The 13,810-nt window shown below is 43.4% G+C and overlaps 1 protein-coding gene across 2 annotated transcripts in view; it reads left to right on the top strand.

The window, feature by feature from the left end:
* The window catches only part of LOC137299555 (TLE family member 5-like), an 86,831-nt gene that overhangs the window by 65,733 nt on the left and 7,288 nt on the right, over positions 1-13,810 (top strand). For both annotated transcript variants that reach the window (XM_067968381.1, XM_067968380.1), the window contains exons 5-6: positions 11,319-11,381; positions 11,575-11,649. In XM_067968381.1, the coding sequence (XP_067824482.1) occupies positions 11,319-11,381; positions 11,575-11,649 (138 nt within the window). The remainder of the gene's footprint in view (positions 1-11,318; positions 11,382-11,574; positions 11,650-13,810) is intronic.

Here is a 13,810-nt window from a genome sequence, read left to right as displayed (position 1 = left end):
ATGGAGAAACTATTTCCACTGGCAGGAAGGTCGATAACCAGAGGGCACAGATTTAAGATAATTGGCAAAAGAGCCAGGGAGAGATGAGAATTTTTTCTATGATCTGAAATGCACTGCCTGAAAGGGTGGTGGAAGCAGATTCAATAGTAACTTTCAAAAGGGAATTAGATATATGCTTGAAAAGGAAAAATTTGCAGGGTTATGGAGATAGAGCAGGGGAGTGGAACTAATTGGATGGCTCTTTCAAAGAGCCAGCACAGACATGATGGGCCGACTGGTCTCCTTTTGTGCTGTTAAGATTCTATGATTCTGTAACAACATTCAATGCATTTCAAAGTATTAGCTTGGCTTAGTTCATATCCTCACCAATTCCGGGTCAAACAAATGTGGATTCAAGTCTCACTGGGACTTGAGAGCATCAGCTCAGACTGTGCACACCATGGAGTGCCGCATTGTCAGAGGGCCATGCTCTTTAGATGAGATGTGAAAGAGGTCATGCCTACCCGCTCTGGTGGTGGACATCCTGTGGCACAATTTGTGGAAGAGCAGGAGAGCACCCAAAACAGATTAACTGGTCATTTATTTCATTGCTGTTTATGGGGTTCTCCTCTGCAACAAATGGCAGTGGCATTTGGTTACATTTAAAAGAAAAATCACATTCATTGGGTGTGGGGTATTTCGAGTCTTTCTTCATTCTTCACCTCCACTTCTCCACAATGCCACGAGTTCAGTGCGGAGAAAACATAATACACTGAGGAACTAGAAAGTGGCTTGGTGACGTACACGTGCTCTGAAACGCTGTTAAAAGGAGAAACCAGTCTGGAGAGATTAAAACAAATGAACCCTCACAACATTCAAGAAGCATTTGGATGAGCACTTGAAATGCCATAGCATACAAGGCTACGGACCAAATGCTGGAATATGGGATTAGAGTAGACAGGGCTGATGGCCGGCGCGGACACGATGGGCCGAAGGGCCTCTATCCGTGCTCTATAACTCTGAGTGGAGGCCAGTACAGTCCAGCCTACTTTAATACTGTGCCGTACAGCTCCAGGGGCTTGTCTGGCTGAGGCAGTGAATAGCTGAACTTAAAAGATCAGGAAAGTGTTAAATTTTCAGCCCAGTCTCTGAGTTCGCTGATCTCAGCCAGGGCTACAGTAAGGGTACTTCAATTAGCCTTAGCACCTCTAAATTAAAGGGAAGCTGGATAGATACATGAGGGAGCAAGGAACCGAAGGATAGGGTGAGATGAAGAGTGGGAGGAGGCTCATGTGAAGCATAAACACTGGCATAAGGCCGAATGGTCTGCTTCTGTGCTGTAAATTCTATAGATTAGGGAGAAGAAAATCGAGGGTTTCTGCTTCTGATTACTATCCAGTGACCCTTACTGAGCAAAGAGCAGGTAGAGCAAGCTTTTTTGAAAAAAAAAATGAAGAAACGTCCTAAAAGCACTCCACCTTTTTGTGAATTGCAGTGATTGTTATGTAAGCAGAGATGGCAGCCGTTGTGCACAGCAAGATCCTACGCATGGCAAGGAAGCCCACACGGTGTGAGGACAGGGCTAGCCTTGACTGATGCCCATGGTGGTTCAATGGGCTGGCGGCAGCCATTGTCTAGGCTCCCGTGTGAAGAATGGCCACTTGGACACGGACCTGGTGCCCACTGAACTGTACTCCAGCAAGAAACCAATGCCTCCAGCGGAGGTTTGGTGGGGGAGGAAGAGGGGAGAAAACATTGCCATAAAATGGAGGGGGAAGCAGACACAGTCCGTGGGAATTTCTGCTTAGCAAAGTTAGAAATTGCTAAACGCCTGTGACAGTTGCTAGGCAGCTTTACCCTGGTCCCAAAGATGTTTAAGCCCAGTTTGTTGTAGCATGCTTCGCGATGAATGTAAGTGCACTCCAGGGGATAGGAACAATGTTGACCTTCATTTTGAACTGCAGCACTAAAAGCCTCCTTGGAAACTGTCCGTGATGTCGTCACTGAGTGGCCTCGTCATCCAGAGTAGGCCGTGTGCGTGTCTTGTACGACCATACTTGACGTGCAAACAAAACCACACTGTAGTACTGGGATGGCCGTTCCAGAACCAATGCTAAATCCTCTTTTAGGAAATGGAACTGACACCGCAAGCTGTGACAGGGATAAAACAAATCGCATCTTTCTGTAGCAGGGAGGGGTTTGAAGACAAGAAAAAATGTGCTTGCATTTATATTGGGGGTCGAAGGCACCAGCACATTTTCATGCTAGTCTATCACCGTTCGTGATTAATCGTTTACAAGAAGGCTGTAATCATTACATCCTTACTGCCTACCTTGGAAGATCAATGAGATTTAGTAAAGCATATTATCACTGAGGGAACTGCTAATTCAATCAGGTCCTGATGTCCTGGCTACAGCACCAATTCAGTGCCTGTCTGGAAAATAAGTGGTGCGATTAGCAAAGCAATTTGCGGTCTCTGCTCCCATTGTCATAGCAACGGCGGTCAGATCGGTCCAGTTTCCAAGTATCTAAATAAAATTAAGACGCTTCAGCAAATAACTGTCTTCAGGCCATTATTCAGATCTCTTAATCTGCCTGTAATCTCTGCTCTTTGTTCTTCTTACTCTGGTATTAGCTGACAGCTCAGTGCAAAAAGAAAATTAACCCTTGAAGTGCTGCACCCTGTTTAAAAAGCTTCAGTATTTTTTTTCCAGTTGTGTGTTTATTTAAAATCTGCCAGTAAAATGGGGCTGCTCGGTCGATGCAGTCTTCGAGGGTATGTAGCTCAGCCAGGGTTTTGGGGGTGGAGGGGTGGGATGTGCCTAGTCATGACTCTCCATCCATCATGAATGTGAGGCAGGCCTGACAGACCATTTGGCCTTTTCCTGCCCGTCAATTTTGTACATAGAATCATAGGTTACAGCACGTAAGGAGGCCATTTGGCCCATCGAGTCCCTGCCGGCTTTATGCAAGAGCAATCCAGCTAGTCCCTTTCCCCATAGCCCTGCAAATTTTTTCCTTTTCAAGTACTTATTCAGTTCCCTTTTGAAGACCATGATTGAATTTGCCTCCACCACCCCCTTGGGCATTCCAGATTCTAACCACTCACCTTTGGGGTTCTTTTGCCAATCACCTTAAATCTTCTCTCTCTCCCTCTCCCTCTCTCTCCTGTCTAGACCCTTCATGATTCTGAATGCCTCTATCAAATCTCCTTGCATCTGTCTGTTTCAATGAGAACAACCCCAGCTTCTCCAGTCTATCTACATAACTGAAGTCCCTCATCCCTGGAATTATTCCAGTAAATCTCTTCTGCACCCTCTCTAAGGCCTTCACATCTTTCCTGAAATGCGGTGCCCAGAACTGGACAATACTCCAGTTGTGGCCGAACCAATGTTTTATAAAGGTTCTTCATGACCTCCTTACTTTTGTATTCTATGCCTCTATTTATAAAGCCCAGGATCTGGTGTGCTCTTTCAACTGCTTTCTCAACCTGCCCTGCCACCTTCAATGATTTGTGCACATATATCCCCAGATCTGTGTTCCTGTACCCCTTTTAGAGTTGTGGCCTCTAGTTTATATTGCCTCTCCTTGTTTTTCCTACCGAAATGTATCACTTTGCATTTTTCTGCGTTAAATTTCATCAGCAAATTTTTAAATTGTGGCCTGTCCAACAAGTCATTAATATATATCAAGAAAAGCAGTGGTCCCAACACTGACCCCTGGGGACACCACTGTACACCTCCCTCCAGTCCAAAAAACAACTGTTTTACATGCGTGTGATTCATCTCAACACAGTTTCATACTCCAACTGTTCTGGAGAGGGAAAATTGGCTTATCTACATGTTTCCTATATCTCCAAAGAGATATTGGCCAAAGAGAGCTTGGTAGCTGTTGAGATCACTGGTTGAATTATCTAACCATCCTGATTTTAAAAGCATTCAGCCCATCTTCTTTCATCCATCCTCAACAAACCTATTGGCTCAATTCTTAAGTGATTCTAGGGGCATTTGCCTCCACCACCCTACTTAGGAAATCTATTCCACGTGTTCCAAACTGGATAGCCCAGTGGTGAAGGATAGAATACTAGAGCCTGGTCTTCAGTTGCTTCCAAGCCTTTATTCAGAGCTCCACACACCACACCCGAGATAAGCCTCTCCTATATGGATACGAGAGCCCCAGTTGATACATGCTACCTGAATACAATTAACACTAATTGTATAAATCGCATGGATACAATTAACACCAAGTTCTTCAGAGTGACTGGCATTGGTCCTAAACATGTCTTTGAAAAGTTTGAACCTATGCAGCCTTGTTTTGCTATCATGGTTTAACTCATGATTTGCCCAGTTTAAACCCGATAATTAACCCTCTCCCTTCCTCCCCTCAAAGATAAATTCCAAAATTAAGATTAAATCCAGTGCGAAACATTGGATTACAGGCACTTTCCCTACACAGGGAGTCCATCATTATCTCTCCACCTGGGCACCTTCAGGGATATGGGAACAGGGCGGTCATGTGGAATTGGGTCTACTGCTAATGTGAAGGGTAAACACCAACGTGGGCCGGTTAAACCGAATGGCTGGTTTCCATGTTCTCTGTGGTTCCCAGCATCACATGCAGTCGGTTGAGTAAAGCTCCTGGGAAAGGAGGAACTGAGGAATCAGCCATTGATAGTTATTATCTACTTAAATATTTTCTTCTAGAATCAAAGAATCAATCCGCATAGAAGTAGGCCATGCGGCCCATCATGCCTATGCCGGCTCTTTTGAAAAAGCTATCCAATCATTCCCACTCCCCTGCCCTTTCCCCGTCGCCCTGTAAATTTTTCACCAAGCATTTATCCATTTCCCTTGTGAAAGTCGCGATTGAATCTGCTTTCAGGCAGTGCATTCCAGACTATAACAATTCGCTGCCTTTTTAAAAAGAAAAATTTCTTCTCGTCTCGCCTCTGGTTTTGTATGTTCGTATTCTTCTGCGATTAAAATCCACCAAAGTTTCCTGATTACGTACTTTGTTTCATTTTGACCCGATAAACCACATACTTGCTTTCAGCTGATTTCGCTCATTTTTATTTAATAAATCAAATTCGTGAAAAGAAAACAAATTCGAGAAATGACCTTGCAAATTTTTTTTTAAAAAGCAAGCAAACTTAGAAAAGCCACTTAGTACTTTGATACTGATTATGGCGGGTAAAAGTGGGGGTGGGGTGGAAGATTTCAACTTAATTAGCAGCAATTATAGAATGCCATCTAAAAATCTATATAAAGGAGAGTGGAAAAAGGGTCATCTTACAGTTGAGGGAGGGACCTATAAGCCAAAGCTTCAAGTGCAGTTCAGAATGGAGAGAATTAAGCTTCCAACAGTCCTTTTGAGACACAATAGGTTTTCTTTGTGGGGGAGAAAAAGTTGTTAATTTTTGCTAAACTCTCCAGACGAGTAGCTCCAGACCACCCAAACTCTCATCACTTCAGATCCTTAACACTCGGCCCTCGCTGATAAGTTTCAAGCCAAGTCCCAGAGGTAACGAGCAACATTGTAATACCCGGTGCCACTCAGCCCCGATACCAAAACAATCACATTAAATGCTAATTTCCATTGAAAATCATTAGTCTCTTTTTTTGTAATACCTTGCGGCTTTTACTTTGTGCGTCGTAAGCAATGGCCTGTGGTTTGCGGGGAATGGGTAGAAATGGATGTAGATGATGTTGGAGAATGCATTTGTATTGAAGTTGGTATTGATTTGTACTGGGATAGACGTGACCTTAAAGTGAGCTGCCTTTTTTTAAAAAAATGAGCACTCTGCATTGTAAATTAATACGGTTGCTAAAAAATAAAATGTAAATCTAGGGAATATGAAGTCCATTTAAAAAAAAATTAGACTTTTAAATTTGAGCGATAATTTTTTTAAATGTTGAAAAAAGGAATTTACATTTATATAGCACTTTTAACGATCTCAGGATGTCCTAAAGCATTTTACAGCTAATGAAGTGTGGTCACTGTTGTAATATAGCAAATGCGACATAATTTGTGCACAGCAAGGTCCCACAAACAGTAATGAAATAATCGACCAGATAATGTCTTGGGTGTTGAGGGAGAAATGTTAAACAGGAGAACTCCCCTGCTCTTCAAATAGTGTCATGCGATCTTTTGCATCCACCTGAGGGGGCAGATGGGGCCTTGGTTTAACATCTCATCCGAAAGACTCCATCTGCAACAGTGTAACACTCCCTTGGTACCACAGTGGAGTGTCAGCCTGGAATTATGTGCTCAAGTCTCTGGAGTGGGGCTTGAACCTAGAACCTTCTGACTCTGAGGCAAGTTTGCTGCCACTGAATCACAGCTGACACCATATAGGTCATCATTTTGTAAAGTTTTCCTCCAGAGTTATAATGGAGAAGTTTAAAGTGCCCAATTTCATTATTATTCATGGAATGTGGACGTCGCTGGCAAGGCCAGCATTAATTGCCCATCCCTAATTGCCCTTGAGAAGGTGGTGGTGAGCCGCCGCCTTGAACCGCTGCAGTCAATGTGGTAAAGGTACTCCCACAGTGCTGTTGGGTAGGGAGTTCCAGGATTTCGACCCAACGACGATGAACGAACGACGATATATTTCCAAGTCAAGATGGTGTGACTTGCAGGTGGTGATGTTCCCATGTGCCTGCTGCCCTTGTCCTTCTAGGTGGTAGAGATCGAGGGTTTAGGAGGTGCTATCGAAAAAGCCTTGGTGAGTTGCTGCAGTGTATCTTGTAGATGGTACACACTGCAGCCACGGTGCGCTGGTGGTTTAGGGTGGTGAATGGGGTGCCAGTCAAGCGGGCTGCTTTGTCCTGGATGGTGTCGAGCTTCTTGAGTGTTGTTGGAGCTGCACTCATCCAAGCAAGTGGAGAGTATTCCATCACACTCCTGACTTGTGCCTCGTAGATGGTGGAAAGGCTTTGGGGAGTCAGGAGGTGAGTCACTCGCCGCAGAATACCCAGCCTCTGACCTGCTCTTGTAGCCACAGTATTTATGTGGCTAGTCCAGTTAAGTTTCTGGTCAATGGTGACCCCCAGGATGTTGATGGTGGGGGAGTTGGTGATGGAAATGCTGTTGAATGTCCTGGGGAGGTGGTTAGACTCTCTTGTTGGAGATGGTCATTGCCTGGCACTTGTGTGGCACGAATGTTACTTGCCACATCAGCCCAAGCCTGAATGATGTCCAGGTCTTGCTGCAAGTGGGCACAGATTGCTTCATTATCTGAGGGGTTGCAAAATGGAACTGAGCATTGTGCAATCATCAGCGAGCATCCCCACTTCTGACCTATGTAAAATCTGTTCCTACATTTTACTAGCATTAACAAAACTTCTTACTCCACTGAAAAATTAACTTTGTTGGTTTTGGAGTTAATGGTGAGGTTGCACATCACCCAGAGTAGCATTTTTAGACTAGATTTATACTGCACTTGAAGTACTCAAACCATGTGAGGTGGTCTTTTGGGGAGGGGGCTTGTGATACCTCAGGGCTTTGGTGTGTTGGGACTCTTCCACTTTGGCATTAAGGCAAACTCCCAAAAGCACTTTGTGTGGCTGTATGAGAAAGTTGGGAGTGGACAGTGCCTGGGACTGCCTGCTCAATCTGCTCTAATTGGGGAATGCAGAGATTTGCTTACTGGTCCCATTTGGTAAGAGCAGCCAGGACAACCAGCTCTTTTCAAACATTGCAAACTTAAAATTGGTAGAACAGACCACGTCAGCCTCTGCTCCAGCTTCAAATTTCAAGCTCTGCTCTAGGACCCGAGCGCATAATCTAGGCTGAAACTTCAGTGCAATACTGAGGGAGTGCTGCATTGTTGGAGATGCTGTCCTTCAGTTGAGACATTAAACTAAGTGTTCAGGTTGGACATAAGATCCTGTGGTACCATTCAAAGAAGCATCGGGTGCTCGCCAATTGTCCTGGTCAATATTCCTCCCGCAACCAACACCACAGTTGGGGGTGGGGGGAAACGGATTCGCTGATCATTCATCATTTGCTATTTGTGCAACCTCACTCTGCACAATTGGCTACTGTGTTTGTCTACTTAACACCAGTGATTGTACTTCAAAAGGAATTAATTGGTTGTGAAGTGCTTTGAGACATCAACGGTGCTTTTATAAAAGTTAGTTTATTTGTTCTTAAAATTGAAAACTCTTTTGCACTGGCATTGGTTACAACAATTGATAGGATTACTTCCTCCCACCTTACGCACAATACTGAACAAATAAGAGTGGCTGCACTTACATTACTCACCTTGGACCTTTTGTGCAATGTGCCCTATAACTACACTTTTAGGCAGGATTACATTTGAAACTTCTTGCAATGGTCTTTGCTCTTTCTGCATGTGTGGGCACAATCTTTATTGTAAAGGACTAGGCCAGCAAAACTAGAGAAAACCTTTACTTGAGTTCTGGCATCAAGAAGTGTTTGCAGTTGGAGATTCCAGTACCCTGTTTCACTGCATATAAATGCAAGTTGTTGCATCTAACTAAACCTATAAGGCTCCACCTGTACTATTTCAAAACCTCGCCCCTTCAGCAGCACAGTGCTGGTTGGGGTGGGGGGGGCAACAAAATAATTTGCCTTTTTATGTACAGTTTTTGCACTTGCACACCGTTTTAATTGGGGTTGAGTTGGATTGGGTGGATAGAACGATAGTTGGGGGCAAGCACCTACCAGCTTCATCTTTTTATATACAGACAATGGGCAATTGCTTATCTACAGTTTGAGCCCCAGTTTACTGCAATGACCAAGGTGGTGAAGGTTACTAATGTCAATGCTCTATGTAGCTAGTTATGATGAGCTCCTGTTGGTCTTTGATTTTTATGGTTGTCACAAACCCACCATGACTTCCATTCTGACCCTATGGTGACATCAATTCATTGCTGTAATGTAAACACAACATTTGGCTTTTGTGTTCTGGGTTTGTCCACCAGTTGCAATCCCTTTTGCGTTTTTTGTTTTTAAAAAAAAAAGGTGGCTTGAGGCCGTAGCTTTGCACTGATTTCCAGATCTAGTCAGGTACCTGACATTATTATCTTTACACATTGCGGTAGGAAAGGAAGCCTTTTGACGGTAAGGTAAGCTTCCAATGAGCAACTTCATTAATAATTTGGAAGCATCAATTAGCCTGCTGTTTTAATGCATACCAATTTATTTCTGTGCTGATTACAGCAGAATCCTAAAGCGGACTGACTTTAATAAACTGCACCTAGCTCCCTAAAGACCTGGAACTCAACACTTGTGTGTGTCAGTTCATGTTCTGCACCAGCTGCGCCTAAAGCCACACTTGCATATTGATATATCATGCAATCGATCAACTGCATCAGCTTGCTCGTTAAATGAATCTGTCCACTTTTTTTTAAGGTGAGGTGGGGTAGGGGGCAGGAATCCCACGTTACATTGAATTTCCCAGAAGGCCAGATTAATATTGGTGGCCCCACTGCTTTCATATAATTTTATTTACTGCAGTAAAGATCTGGAAGCCTTTCAGTCTTGGTTTAGAGTATAAGCCCATGACTTACCGTAAACTACTGCTATTTGTAGAACTGGTCACTATGTAATGCCTTGTCATGATTTCCTGCTAGCTTTATTTTCCAACTAATGCTGAATTTCTCATCTGTACCACAGCTGCAATCTTCAAATGTTTTTCCATTGTGTGTTGAATTATACGTTGCATAATGACGTATGGTAAGTGTAGCAGACTTGGGAGGAACAGGTGACTTTGGACCTATGATTCCCAAAGTATTCCACCACCAGTTTTCCTTACCTCGTGTCCGGGCCTGTTGTAGAGTTAAATGTTAGAGATTGATTGCTATGATTAGTGAACAACTCCCTTTATCATTATCAGTGACTACCAGGATGGTAGAAGCTGAACTAGATGGACTTTTTTTTGTTTAACAATTCCTATAAACTCAGTATTGTCACTATTATTTTCAGTGAAGTATAATATCCTGGTGAAATTTTTGTGCTATGTCCATTTGAACTTTGAAAAACACCCAGCAGTGCAATTATCTGTATGGATTTTGTCCTTTGCAAGTTGGATTGTCTCTGGAGAGAACTTTTTGAAACATGTAACAGTGGGGTGAAGTACTGGTGGTTATAGGTCTGTCGGGGTGGTAACTGGGAGCAATTTGAGGTGATGTATTCAGATCAGCACGAAGCGTATTGGCAAAGCATTAAATGGACGTGGTTTAACTTTTTTTCAACGGTATGTTTGTGCCATTGCACTAAATATTCTCAGTGACAGCATGGAAAACACATAATTTAGGTGTCTGTTACTAAGCAGCTGTATCTTGAGTGGTTCTGATGACGTCATGAACCTCTTGTGATGCATAATGCCTGTTGTAGACCTGAAGCTAACTCGGCAGTTTGTTTGTGCTGGGTGTTTTTGTGGCTGAGACTTCTCCCTTGAGGTTTTTCTCACCTAGCCCCCCCGCCCCCCCCTTCAAGTCTCACTGTTATCAGTTCTTGATGGCTGACATGGTATGTTTCCAGTTCTCAGGCCTCTCTCAGGAAATACCTCTCTCTGATGTTTAGGAGAGCATCAATGATTGATGCACTCTCTTTTTCTCCCTGGAGATGTGCTCACTGCCTCCACGTGATGAGCAGGCTGAGATAGGGCACTCGTCATGTAGAACCTGCAACCAACTGTTCCAAGGCACTACTGACCCTGTGTTCTGTCTAATATTAGATAGTCTGGAACTGTCAGGAGTGAGAAAGCGAGTGAGACTGAACACACATATTTAGACCTGTGAGCCCAATAATGGCCTCTCTGCATTAGTTTTAACATGAGTTAATGCATCTGTTCTCTCTTAACAAAGTTAACTCATTGAAAATAAACTAGTTTAATGACGTGTTAAAATAGTGAGACTGTGGAGTTTTTATTTCCAAGGGCGAGATATGCCAGAATAGGTTCGATTTTTTTTTTAAACCAAAATGAGATTTGACAGGCCTGGGCATTTGTGTTTCTAAATTATCATTGTACCAGTAGAATAAAAAGTTGATCCCAGTGATGGTAAAGGTTTTGATCAACTGCTTGTGGGTTATAAGATCATCTTGCTCCTGCAATAAACTTTTTTTTTCTCTCTCTCTCGTTTTGCCTTATGAAATGTCATGTCAATTTATAACTTCATGAAGGTCTAATGGAAGTTGTTACTGGAGTCCCTGCAATGTAGCCTCTCGTACTGGACAGGCCTTGAGTGGGAACGTTATTAGAGTTGTGCGGAACGGGTGATGAGTTTCGCACCAAGCCACGACAAAAGCAATTGGTGTGCAGTCGTAACTGCGTTTAACAAGCTGAATATTGCCTTTTTTTTTTGTTGTAGGCTGAAATTGTCAAAAGATTGAATGGAATCTGTGCTCAAGTCATCCCTTTCTTATCTCAGGAGGTAACTACATCTTAATCTGTCCGAATGACTGTTAAATGGTAACAGGATCTATCAACCCTTTATTGATCTAGCTTGAGTTCTGTTTTGAGTGTATGAACGTTATGAAATGCTAACTAGTGCATGGTGCTCACTACCTCTCCCATTTGAGAAGCTGTGGTCTGATTACATTTGTCTGTCTTTGTCTTTATTTCAGCATCAGCAACAGGTGGTTCAGGCCATAGAACGTGCAAAGCAGGTGACTGCCCCAGAGCTTAATACTGTCATCAGGGTATGTCCGCTTTATTCATTTACACACACACTTGCTAAACCCATCAATAAGGCTTGTGTTGTTAGTCATAGCCAACTTTGATTTATACTTCAAAGGCTGCATGTTGTGCCACGGGGAGGGTTGGGAAGCAATGTAATTATGGGAAAAGCTCAGAGCGGCCTAAGCTGTTGCCATAGCAATGCAAGTCAGCATAAAATTTGCATTTTAACCTCCCTCCAATTTTCTCCCTCCTCTCCTGAAGGTATTGACTCATGATGGAGTAAGTAACCTTTCAATAGGGACTGGCTGCCCTCTGGTGCCTAGCCCAAGTGGTCATGCTTCATGTCTGAACCCAGACATGGAGGAGCTAGTCTCCCACAAGGGGCACCACAAACCAGGCCTGATCCTGCTTTCTCCCAATGTCCACACTTTCTGTTCGGAATTGTACTAGATAATTAGGAGTGGGAGCCCTGGCTCCTCCCCCGCCCCCCCCCCCCTTCCTCCTATCCTAAGGATGCTGTGGCCAATCGTAGCATTCTAGCTGAGATAAACTAACACTGTACAGGCTGGGACCATCGGAGATTGTGGGGTGGATGTGTAGCTTTTAATTGCTTCACAATGCAGTATCTTTTAAATGTCTCCCTAATACTCTTGGATTATCTGACATTATTATCAAGTGATTGATGGAAAATGTTATTAGGTGAGAGCAGCTTGTATATCTGGAAAAATTACAGTAAGATCTCATTTTTAACACTGACATAAGAAAATGCATTCTTTATGACCTGCCCCTCACTTCAACCTTCTTATTTGTATGTCTCCCAAAGATAGCATTACGAAGATGGTCTCCAATAGCAGTCATTGCTGCCCCACAATGAACAATCCACTTGAAACACACAAGATGTTCTTTGTCTTTGTGTCTGTCTTTTTGTCTTTGTGTCTGTCTTTTTGTCTTTGTGTCTGTCTTTTTGTCTTTGTGTCTGTCTTTTTGTCTTTGTGTCTGTCTTTTTGTCTTTGTGTCTGTCTTTTTGTCTTTGTGTCTGTCTTTCTGTCTTTGTGTCTGTCTTTCTGTCTGTCTTTGTGTCTGTCTGTCTGTCTCTCTCGCTCTCTCGCTCTGTGCACTGTGGGGTCCTGACCATTGATGAAAGATAAGAAATTAATTTAAAAAAAAAGTGAAATGGAGGCAGTAATTTTTTTCCCTGTAATGTTAAGCTGGTGTCCAATTGGGCAACATAGAATCATAGAATCATAGAAGTTACAACATGGAAACAGGCCCTTCGGCCCAACATGTCCATGTCGCCCAGTTTATACCACTAAGCTAGTCCCAATTGCCTGCACTTGGCCCATATCCCTCTATACCCATCTTACCCATGTAACTGTCCAAATGCTTTTTAAAAGACAAAATTGTACCCGCCTCTACTACTGCCTCTGGCAGCTCGTTCCAGACACTCACCACCCTTTGAGTGAAAAAATTGCCCCTCTGGACCCTTTTGTATCTCTCCCCTCTCACCTTAAATCTATGCCCCCTCGTTATAGACTCCCCTACCTTTGGGAAAAGATTTTGACTATCGACCTTATCTATGCCCCTCATTATTTTATAGACTTCTATAAGATCACCCCTTAACCTCCTACTCTCCAGGGAAAAAAGTCTCAGTCTGTCTAACCTCTCCCTGTAAGTCAAACCATCAAGTCCCGGTAGCATCCTAGTAAATCTTTTCTGCACTCTTTCTAGTTTAATAATATCCTTTCTATAATAGGGTGACCAGAACTGTACACAGTACTCCAAGTGTGGCCTCACCAATGCCCTGTACAACTTCAACAAGACATCCCAACTCCTGCATTCAATGTTCTGACCAATGAAACCAAGCATGCCGAATGCCTTCTTCACCACCCTATCCACCTGTGACTCCACTTTCAAGGAGCTATGAATCTGTACTCCTAGATCTCTTTGTTCTATAACTCTCCCCAACGCCCTACCATTAACGGAGTAGGTCCTGGCCCGATTCGATCTACCAAAATGCATCACCTCACATTTATCTAAATTAAACTCCATCTGCCATTCATCGGCCCACTGGCCCAATTGATCAAGATCCCGTTGCAATCCCAGATAACCTTCTTCACTGTCCACAATGCCACCAATCTTGGTGTCATCTGCAAACTTACTAACATGCCTGTCTTTTGCACC

Source organism: Heptranchias perlo, chromosome 29 (genome assembly GCF_035084215.1).
Source record: "Heptranchias perlo isolate sHepPer1 chromosome 29, sHepPer1.hap1, whole genome shotgun sequence".
In the NCBI taxonomy this organism is placed as follows: Eukaryota; Metazoa; Chordata; class Chondrichthyes; order Hexanchiformes; family Hexanchidae; genus Heptranchias; species Heptranchias perlo.
The sequence above is the reverse complement of the archived record's forward strand: the minus strand, read 5'-3'. Positions and strand labels throughout refer to the sequence as shown.